General features: G+C 30.0%; 1 protein-coding gene across 1 annotated transcript in view; it reads right to left on the bottom strand.

Moving 5' to 3' along the window:
• raw (NDT-like domain-containing protein raw) overlaps window positions 1-2,677 on the bottom strand; it is a 36,937-nt gene extending 34,260 nt beyond the window's left edge. The window contains exons 1-2 of the mRNA XM_089218694.1: window positions 2,590-2,677; window positions 2,389-2,421 (exon numbers count right to left, since the gene is read on the bottom strand). Of these exons, the coding sequence (XP_089074820.1) occupies window positions 2,389-2,421; window positions 2,590-2,591 (35 nt within the window). The 5' untranslated portion in view covers window positions 2,592-2,677. The remainder of the gene's footprint in view (window positions 1-2,388; window positions 2,422-2,589) is intronic.
• Between the last annotated feature and the right edge of the window lie 9,364 nt (window positions 2,678-12,041).

Here is a 12,041-nt window from a genome sequence, read left to right as displayed (position 1 = left end):
CATCATGGATGAAGTTATGCTAAGTGAAAGAAATAAAACTATATTTGTAATCGACGGATACAAATTTCGTTTTCACAAGAATTTAGCCAATAATCACCAACGCTGGACTAATTAATTATTCATACTGTATTATACCGCTACATTATTATATATTTAAAAAAAAAAAACATTTTTAACCATACCTGTAGAATTATTTGCTACAGATAGAAAATGGGAAGGAAAATGTTTTTTTTTTAGTTTGACGGGACTCTGTATTAAAACATGGACTCAATTAGTATTATACCTAAAATTTCACTGGACTCAATTGGTTTATACCCTAAAACAACCCGGGACTTAATTCATCAAAAAAGGTTATACTGGGACTCAGCTAGTTCGTATGCAGCCGTTTTTTTTTACATTATTAGTGGTCCGCACAACCAAAAATGTTAGAAATCGCTGCAATAAGATATCATATTTTAAACAACCGTGATTTTATCGAAAGTTAAATATGTGTACCTATCATGTATTATGTATATATAATATTTAATCTATTGCAGATAATCTTGCGATTGCTCATAGAATATTCTTAAATCTAGTATTTCTAAAGAATTCATTTTAATAAGGGTAACTAAATTCCTCTCAGTATTTAATATTGATAAATACCTAATAAGCTGAACTATAATGTTATAAGTGGCCATGGCACTTTTTTTGTATTAAATAAATATATAAAATTTTATACTAATTTATTTATTACTATATACTTATTTCTATATACTCACATTGTAAGAACTAAGAGCTACTGTTTTAGGATTGGGATTGCTGAAGAAGAAGAACCATCAGGTATCTCCTAGTTGCGTTAATGGCACTAGACTACAAGAGTATAAGACGTATTATACGTCACATATCATGTTTATTTTTTTCATTACGATTACGTAAATTATACGATCCGATCACACGGTAACAACATAATATGCTAGTCATGACTAGCAACTCGTTCAATTGTAAATTACATTTTGCGGTGCAACGAACCCATGTGGAGATAACGATTTTAATGATGGCGCGACAGTTGTTTCTACTCTCTTGTTCCCGTTGTAGCTTTGTCAGTTTGTCCTATTGTATGCTCTTATTTCACATGTGGCGATCTCTCTTCTTGCTCTTTAACTTTAACTTTTGCTCTTTTACTACCTATTCTCTCACCGCTCTATCAAGTATTGTCATTTATCATCGGTCATCTACCTAAACGGATTTGTTTCTTCTTTCAGTGTTATTATTTATTTTTAATGATTTTTATAAATAAAAACTGTTCAGTGCTCAAGATCAACACTTTAATAAAAAATTAATAAACAGATTAGATATTGCAATTGACATACAAATAATAATTTATTAATTATTATGTAATAAGCCACAATGAAGCTAGATTTATGATTTAGTTTGAGTCTTATGCACTATTTTAATGCTTTAGAATGCATATCAGTAAAATAATGAAGTCACTTCCTACAGAAAGCTTAAAGATATGGCGATCGACAAGGAAGCATGAGAAAGGCACTTAGTGTAAATAATTTTGTTATAAGCCGATATTTGAATTAAATATTATAATTTATAATGCAGTGTGCATTATAACAATTAACAATAATAAACTAAAGTTTAACAGACTAATAAATAACAGTCAACTGTCACACGAAGAAATCGAACATTCATGAATTATTCACAAATTACAATGAAACACAACAACAACAATGTTGTTGCACTGTGTCTTCGTTGTGACAGTTGTTGGTGAACAAATTAACCGCCCATAGCATCGCAGTGTTTAATAATTAATCAGTTATCAGTTAATCTCATCACTAATTTAAAATATAATCATTAATTTAATATGCTACATTTGAACCACTGATGTACAGTACTATAAATATTAGATACTATAGTATAAGACAGGTATAATAGTATCAATATCCGTGATTTGAACATGGAGCGAGTTATAAATACTTATATCCTGAGTTTTTAAATTTATTATTTAAAAAAATACCCGCTAACATTATTAATTTCAACACCATTTATTATTATCACTAACTAGTAACTATATCGTATAACTATAGTTAGACATTTTGGAAATGTCAAAAACCCACTTACCTTCTAACTAATTTGAAAAAGAAAAACAATTTACTAGACCAGCGGGTCTAAACAATTTAAATAAACAAGCCATAACATTTTCTAAGACTAGAAAACAAGTCCCTTTTGATGTCTTTATTTTTTTGGTTATCAGGCCCGCATACTATTATTGTTGACTATAACTTTTAGTTGATCTTAAGTAGTAACAATGGTTGCTAATGATTATTCGCTCTATTATTATATGTTTTTCTACTACCTATGTGCTTTTTATAATAGTATTAAGTTTGTGTTTCGTACTCTTACTTTGTCTGTATTTCGGTATTTGAATCCTGATCCCTGAAAACCAAAAACAAAAATTTTCTTTAAAAAAAATATTTTAAATAGTATCTTAAACTTAGAATATAAATATTGATACATTTTGGTATTTACTATTTAATAATAATCAAAAGAAACGATACAAACATTAAAAAATAAAAATAAAATTTATAGTCTTTAATTACATACATGATCGATTAGTTCTACGTTATATTTGTCATGTCATAGGTTACAATACCGATGTATATTATGCAAATAAATAACATTATAGTTATTGAGTTATATCTACTATAAGACATAAACTACGCGCCACTAAATACTGTAATTGTAATATAATATTAAGCTCTGCAGTTGTTATTGTATAGATGCATATAGGAACTAGGAAACATAGAAGGTATCGATTTATGGTCAGTAGAGCCAACCTTTTTTCAGTAAAAAAAAATTAAAATGTTCTATTACAACATATAATTGATTTCAATAAAATAAATTATTCTAAAGGAAAAACTTAAACATAAAAAAATGATATTTTAAACTAAAACTTAATTACTAATAAATACTATTGAACTTTATTATGAACATTTTTGTATATAATTGTATTTGATTCCACAATAATTCCTGTCTATTGTTTATTGTTAATTCTTTCTCAGAATTACTTCACTCAACTTAAATATTAAAATATTATACTCATTGATATAAAATCGTTTAATTTTTGAATAATCTTAGAGTAAAATTCTCCAATACAAAATTTATCTTTAGGATAATAGATAATTGTTTTTAAAAATTTGATAAATTGGAATTACCTATATTTAATTAATAATTATTATTTTATTTTTTATTTAATTTAAAAAAAAATACAATATAAATGGATGTTAACTTCGTTTAAGACAGCATTTAGACAAATCGTTATCGATATGTTATATCCTCAATAATATTATTCTCTCTAATTTTTGTATTGAATGATTTTATTCTAAGATTACTCAAAAATAAATAAAATGTTTTTACGTGAATAAACCTATGTTTTGTCTGTATTTTGGGCATGGGACCTGAAAACAAATATAGAACACTGCTATCATAATATTAACTCAAAATGACACCATAAACTTTTTTCTCAATCCTAGAATTTCCTATTTAAACAGTATGAAAAAAACCTCTTTGTACCATTTTATTAAAATAAGTGATATATGGGTTATTTTTTATGAATATATTATAATATATATATATATATATATATATATATATATATGTGTATGAATGTAGGTATATGTACTATGTATTTAATAGGTATTATGTATCATAATTTTTGTGTTTTAAATCCAGCTAATAAATATGTAGGTAATAAGTAAAAAAATAACTTACCAGTTACCATAATACCATGTGTTTAGACTGTATATACAACAATAGAAAAACCATGTAATTATGTGGCATGTAAGTAACCGTATACGGAGCTATACTTATGTCTATATGTCTCATATAGTCCTATATATACATCATACTTATACTTCGTATAATATTAATAATAGTATATTATTATGTACACATTGTACACCATCAATAGGAAAGTACATAGGTATTTTTATATTTTATATTAATATTTCTCATTTAGATTTTAGACGAATAGACAATTCCTTATAGAATATTATTAAATGTCGTTTTTGTCACCCTGATTTATACATAATTATATAAGACCATTAAACATGTAAAAATCTAAAAGGAAAAAAAAACTCTTAAGTGAGAATTTCAAAATCGAGACAAAGAATTTCATTATTTTTGCTGTCTGTGGACTGTGACGTGCATAAATATTAATTAAGACTGCTATTTGTTTTAATGGACATAGATTCATTATTGGATATTATGTGCTCCACGGCCGTATTTAGGAATTTGACAACAAGGGGCAAAAAAAAAATACGCCTCATTAATCATTATTCAAAATACAAATTTTAATTATAAAAAAATTAGCCGCCTTTTCCTACTCAGACGCCCGGGGCAACAGTACCCTGTAGCTCCCCCCTAAATACGGCCCTGGATCCAACATAATTTTATAAAACCAAATAAAAGGATTGATTTATAGATTCATATTTATTTGATTTTTTTTATTAATCATTTTAAAGTAGTAATTATAACCGTGGTTATTTATCATGAATTTACAAAAAATTTCACGGTTACCGGTGTATTCTTTTAGTTTTTATTTTTTACACACTTTTCTTAAGGTCGCTTTCACGTCTTTTGTCTATTTGTTAATTGAAAACAGTGTATGTTTTTAAACGATTTTAAAATTCAATATATTAACAAAAATATAAAAAGCAATATTTACTCAAAATCAAAAAATGATTAAGTCACTTACGTTTTAACATCGCAGTTTGCTTTGAAAAACTATTGTGTTAAGGTTCACAGCGATTTCAGCTACCATTTCTATCAAAATGATCGCCATATTTCTCAAACATACACCATATTTATTCATGGACGTCAAGTCAACTTGATCGAATATTAAGGGTAACAATTTGAACATACTCGTTTCCAAAAACATAAATATTAACATTTATTGAGATATTCCATAGTATTCATTTTTATAGTAAAAATGACGTAAATCCATTAGACGCATTGTTAGATTTTAGTGATTGACTTATGACGTTTAATGACAAATTGACAACTACAGTGCAATGTACAAAACGAATATTTCCTTGATAAAATAATTACCAAACAATATAATTCTTTAATTTTTAAACCACATCAAAACACACTAGCTATTTGAAATTATATTCGGCATAAACGATAAAATAAACAATGTTCACTTTTCATACATTTTTAAATCACATTGTACTATTACCAAACTGAAGCGTTCTAATTCCCATATTTTAATTTATTTCACTAATAAATTAACGTTTCATTTTTGTAAACTTACTATTTCTACGTATAAAAATCCAATAAACTTATAATATTTAAATGTTTCACTTAAAAGATCAAACATAAAATTATTGTACATTTTGACTATTTATTATATTATGAATAATAATTACCATAATAAAGTTACATTTCATCGCAAAAATTAAAATTAAAAATTAATCTAAATACCTTGTACGTAATAAATCGATATAAAATCGCTTTTTTTGGAAAATCATCACGTATTAACAACACCGTTGGTTTTGATGACATCATTGTGCACTAAAAACGTGATTTTGAATTCCAAAAAATTTTCCTCTATAAAAATTAAAAACCATAATAATATTTACGTAAATACCTACATGGGACAAAAAAAATAAAATAACGGTAAAGAATGGACAACTCAGGACAATATATTAGAATACAATAAATATAGATACAACACTATTTTTAGAACCTTTAATATATGTTATGTATAGACTGCCTATATAGAATAATTGTGAGCAATGTATATATTGGCTGTACTTACAAATCACTATTAATTTTATCTTATACAAGTTAAACTACCATTACAGTAAAAACTTGACCATTGTCTCAAATAGAAGTTGGCTTTAGGGGACTTAGTATCTCTAAATTCTAAATAAGCCCTCCTCCACAATTCAAAAGTTAGTAGGTACTGAATTCGCCCTAAAAATCTAGGTTATTAGGGACTATATGTGGATTTTACTATACATTAAGTTATTTATATTGAATGGTGGTGTTATGTTTTGAAAAGGCCGTGCATAGACTTTGTGAACATTTGTATTATGTACCTATTATTCATAATAGGTTATAAATTATAATTGTATAACTATATATTTATAGTTATGATATTTTATTATAAAAATGTTTTTATTAATATTATTTATTATACATTTCTTTATTAATATATTGATGAATCAATTCAAATTTCTACGGAAAACAGCAAACTATAATAAAATTCAATTTGATGGCGTAAATTTGAAAATAAATAACACATTTCTAAGCAGTTTCAATTTTTGGAATTTTCAAAATAATCATTTAGTATAATAATATTTGTTTTCAAAAAATTATTAAAATTTACTAAATATTAACCAACAATTGCGCTTTACGTTTTCGATATTATTTTGAGTTAATACAATATATCGATTGTTAGTCAGATATAAGTAATAACAGTTATATTAGTACTACTACCCTACTACTTGGAAGTCAAACATGATTTATTACATTTAAATCAATATTGTAAATGTATAAGCACTATGAACATTTACAGTCAAATAATCTATAGCTGCTACATTTCGAATACCAATTACCGATATAGTGTAGGTAGCGAGACCCGGTACCTTAGATCACATACTATGGAGTATGGATAGAGCTACAGCGTATTATTTTGAAACCAATATTAGAGACAAGTCTCTGAATTAAGTGTTCGATATGGGGATGCGTGATTCATTTCGTCATATAATTATCTATAGGCAGTACCCAAGGTCAAAATATAACAATATAACATGTGGATAAATAAGTGACGAATTACATCATGCATGCACATATTGAACACCTATAATTCGGTGACTCGTCGCTAATATCGGCTTTAATCTTTTATATTGGAATAAAACGTTTTGGCGTAATCCATAGTTGGTATATAATCTAAGCCCCAGTACCGTTAGTAATAACACAAATATTAAATATTAATACATATATTTTTAATTTATTATATTTTTTTAAATAAAAACATCGTCTTTAAGTAAATAAGTATTCTATAGACTCTTTTATATAAAAATAAATATTGTATATATAAACTTTATGTACTACAATACATTATGTATTATAGGTGCGCTCAAACTTAAAGTCACAGTTATTCAAAATGCATAATTTCTTTTGTGTACATAACTCTCCATATCATGGTAATAAATTGGAGATTTCAAAGTTTTCTTTCTTAAAATATATATTTAATATAATATAGTGATATGCATATGTCTTATAACATTGATGTACCAGATCGGTTTAATTTTTTATCCATATCCCTTTAAAGATTTAGTTAAGAAAAATTTCTATACACATCATGTTATAATAGTATAGTATAAACATTAATTTATTTATTCTTTTTATAAACATTATACATTTTTTTCTGTATTTTGGTTTTCATAGCTAAGCCTATATAATAGTATAATTTACCTTTAAGGTATTTAAATCGCTAATATTGCAGAAAGTTTAGGAAAATAACGCGCTCGGAATTCTAATGTTGCTGGCCGATAAGAACGATTACCTATCGTACTCGCTGGCTAGTAACAAACGTTTTCGTCTAGGAGATTTTTAAATTTATCGGTCTCTGTGTTGAAAGGGACGTTTTTAATTCATTTGCAATTCTCGATTCGACCAGCGACTACATACGCACATTTAAAAAATGGCTACTCATTACCGTAACACACACGAAATACAAGTCGAACTAGTCCATATCCTGCATGAAATAGTTGTGGGCTTCATGGACGGATTGTATGACGAACACTACAACATGCACACCTGGCTCCTTACTTTCCTGAATTCTATCGACCAAGACACCATATCGAAACTTGTCGAGCTGTTGCAAGAGTCGGAACCCGTGGAGTCCACTGTGGTCCTCAAAGACGTAACGCACGACGCAGAATTTACTAATGACACCAATGACCAGGTCGGCAGAAGTGCAATATTGTCGAGTGGCGACGCGCCGTCCTTGGAGTTGGGGCCTGTCGAACCCACTCCGATTACCGAGGACGGCCCACTCGACGATACGGTGAAGAAGACGTGTGAAGCTGAGAACGAAATTGAGCCGGTTCAGGGCATTGAAGAGCCAGACAGCGGTGAGGTCGTAGGTAGGCTGGACCCGCCAGCAACAACCGGAAAATCCGACCAGCCACGAAGGTACAAGACCTCGTGCTGGAAAGGCGTCAGGCGGATTTTCCGACGTCTATGTTGCTGGCGAAGAGAAACCGTCCGCGACCCACGTTAGTCTGGCGGTCCCCTAAGGGCCGAAGATGTCGTCAGGAAGACGGCGACGTATAGGAGGGGAGGATACGGGAAAGAGCACGGAAGGTGCACGGCGGTAAGTCACCCGAACGCGTTTCCCGACCACCCACGTAGCGACGGGTTCACGAGCGTAGCGCGCTCGGTCGTCGTTGACGCGCGAGACCCTCTGGCGGCTTGGCGAGCGCCCGGCAGTTACGGTCGCGTGGATCGACGGACGACGATGTCGACGGCACGGTGGTTAGTTGAGGCAACGGCGAGGGCAACGATTCCGCCCCGACCGTACCTACGATGATGACGACGGCGATGGCGACTCGTTACGATGGCAGTGGCGGACACCTTGGCACGGGGTAAGTGGTATAGAGATTTATGCGCTAGGAACACGGACGTCAGCGGCACCGGACCCGAGGAAACTATGAACGTTTCAGGGTCCGGTGGCGTGCGACTTCGTGGCGACGGTCATTGCAGGACAAAGACGCGGCTGAAGGGACGACGCCAGGACGAAAATTACCGATTGTCAAGGATCGCGGCACGTCGCTCGTGCGGCGGTCCGATGGCTCTCGCCTTTTCGTCCCGCGGTAAACCCACATCGGCCGGGTCGCTTGTCCGCATAGCGATCACCGTCCACTCCGCATGCGCCAAATCTCGATTCTCTCGTTTCGTTTCCAACGGTATCCGCCGCAAGTCTGTCGCTAGAGTCGTCTCGCCGTCAACCATCAAAGCGCTAACATCGCGCACTAGCCGCCGTTGCTTGTCGCCGTCGACCATCGCTCCCGCGGCCGTTTCGGTCTGGCCTCGCCGGCTGGGCAAGGTCGTCACGCGTCCGAGCAAACGCGCCCGTGACACTCGTCTACCCGTGGGACCGGTCGTGGAACGTTGTGGAGGTGACCAGTGGCCAAAACTGTTACAAATCCGCACCCAATCGCCATCCCGTATCCTCCCCTCCTTGTTTTTGTGTCTCCTGACTGACGTATTTATTTTTTTTATCTAACTTTATAACTTTTTTTTGTGTATATACTGTTGTTGTTTATAGATTCTTCTACATTGTTTGTCTCCCCCCCTTTTCGACTAAATCTTGTACAATGTGCATGTCATGCAATATTTAAATTATAGTCATTTTGTACTATTTTTTCTCTTTTTTTTTAAAATGTTTCCCCTTTTTGTATTTGGACCATGAGCATTCCTCCTACCTCTTTTTTGACTTTGAAAATCTTTTACTTGTAAAAATGTAATAATTTAGCCATTTTGTGCTAATTAATAAAAATGTATACATATTGTATCTTCAAAAATGTTTTCCTTATAATAATAGCAACTTTGCTATGTTTTTTTACTGTTATAAAATATTTTTTCAAAACTGTATGTTCATTTTTTTTTTATTTGAAACATGTACCTATATAAATTTATACATATGTAACTGTTCGATCAATTATTATAATATTTGAATTTTGTAATTGATTATAAATTTGTTAAATTAATAAAAGATAATTTTTGTATACACAAGCAATTTTAGTTTCTTCTTTTTTTCGTATTGTTAAGTGTGTAAATCAAATGTTAATGACTAAAAATCATTAAAAGGTATAATATGTCTCACGTTGTACGATATAAGGTATATATATAAGATAATCATCTTAGAGTGATTTACTACATTATTCATTTTGTGACTAGATTTTATTTGCCCAAATAAAAAGAAATACGAAAAGGTTTGATGTTAAATTGGACAGTTCTACATCATCTGGAATATTTAGTTTTAATTTTTTGAGCTCTTTAAAAAAAAAATAATGAATATCTTAAAACGTTAAAACTCTACCATCACTTTCTCTCTCTCTCTCTACCATATACACAAATTTAACTAATTCCTAATCAAATATTCAAAATAATACCATACTCAATGATAATACCGATTTTCTTTTCCCACGCATTTCGATATAATAGCATGACAATAGTAAGATAATAGTAGGACATCTTCCTCTTAACCTTTTATATAAAAATAATTTCTATTTAATAAAACTAAATTATTCGTAATTTAATATGCAATTATTTATTCTTTCTGTTGTCTAATTTTATCTAAATATAGAATACATTTCCAAATTTATGTTTACTTATAAAATTATAAGTGTATATTTTTTATCATTAGGTACATACTTGAAACAATTAAAATCGCTAATAATACAAAAATATAGCTAATATTATAAATTAATTAATAAATTAAAAATATTAAGTAAATATTATATAACTTTAAATAAGTTTAAGACTATAAAATAATTAATAATTAATAAATATTTTTGGGTTTCTGTCTACGCAAAATTAGAAATTAGACAAAAAAAAATATTTTATATTAAATAAAAAAAAATTGGTAACGACGACACGTCACGATCTCGGATCTAACCAGGACCGTATTTAGGAATTTGACAGCAAAGGGCAACAAAAAAAATACGCCTCATTAATCATTATTCAAAATACAAATTTAAATTATAAAAAAATTAGCCGCCTTCTCCTACTCAGACGCCCGGGGCAACAGTACCCTGTAGCTCCCCCCTAAATACGGCCCTGATGTGCTCACTGCCAAAACAACATTAATTATATGAAGTGGTATGTCAAATTCTTAGAAGTGTATGAATTAAATAATATACGAAAAAATTAATAAATTATTGTCATATATCTAATTATATACTTTAAATTAGGATAATTGCTATTTATAACTAGATAAAACTACACCAGGGACCAGAGATTTTCCACCTTTATTAAAGGTAGTAAGCAAGTAAGCCACTTATTATTATTATTTTCAAATCTGACAAGCACCAATAATTATATATTTATAGTTCGTAAAAAAAGCATACAGTTTCTGAAAAATTTAGTTTTAGATTCTGAGCGGAGCGATGAATGTATTGATTTTACCATGATGTGTTTTTTTTTTTTGTGTCTGTCATCACGTTTTGGGGCAGTAAAAGTGCTTCGATTTTTGACTTCAGTACCTCGTTCGATCAGAAAGTGAATCTAGTTGGTACTTGGGGGGTCAAAAGTGAAAAATTCTTAATACTTTTCTAAATAATCGAGAAAAACAAACTAAAAATTAAGGGAAAACGGGAAATTTTACGCACAATCATTTTTCGACCAAATCGATTTTGGTTTTTGATGTAATTTTAAAACAAATGACTATAGATACATGAAATTTTCACCGAATGTTTATATAAGTATATTCTATCCACCATGCAATTTTCAAAAATGTTCGACTTAAGTAGTTCAACTTCAGTAGATGAACTTAATAGTTCAATTCATATGAAATTCATTTGAAATTTTCAATCATTATTAGTTTTTTTTAAATTAATATTTATAAAAATTTATTTGTTTGGCAGAAAAGCTTGAAAATTTAATACGAGGCTCTTAACATATTGTTACAATAGCAGTTGAAAAATAAAATAAATTCATAGACAAGATTTTTTTTTATAAGCATTTTAAAGTTCAAATTTTGACTAAATACGTAAAAATTACGGCAATGTTCAAATTATTTTATACTAGAAATTCATAAAAAAATTTTCTTTTATATCTAAGATTTGAAATTTTTTATTTATCTATAATATATCATAGACAGCTAAACTTTTCTGCTCAGAATCGTTTTTCGTATACAATGATATAATGTCGTGGGTTTTAGGCAATAAAAATCACTCACAATTTAATTTAATTAAAAATAAACACTATATTACATAAATATGTGTGAATAATATAAATGTGAAAAACAAATATCAATA

The sequence above is a fragment of the Diuraphis noxia genome, unplaced genomic scaffold (genome assembly GCF_037042655.1).
Source record: "Diuraphis noxia isolate RWA-SAM2 unplaced genomic scaffold, SU_Dnox_SAM2 contig0002, whole genome shotgun sequence".
NCBI classification, from domain to species: Eukaryota; Metazoa; Arthropoda; class Insecta; order Hemiptera; family Aphididae; genus Diuraphis; species Diuraphis noxia.
The sequence above is the reverse complement of the archived record's forward strand: the minus strand, read 5'-3'. Positions and strand labels throughout refer to the sequence as shown.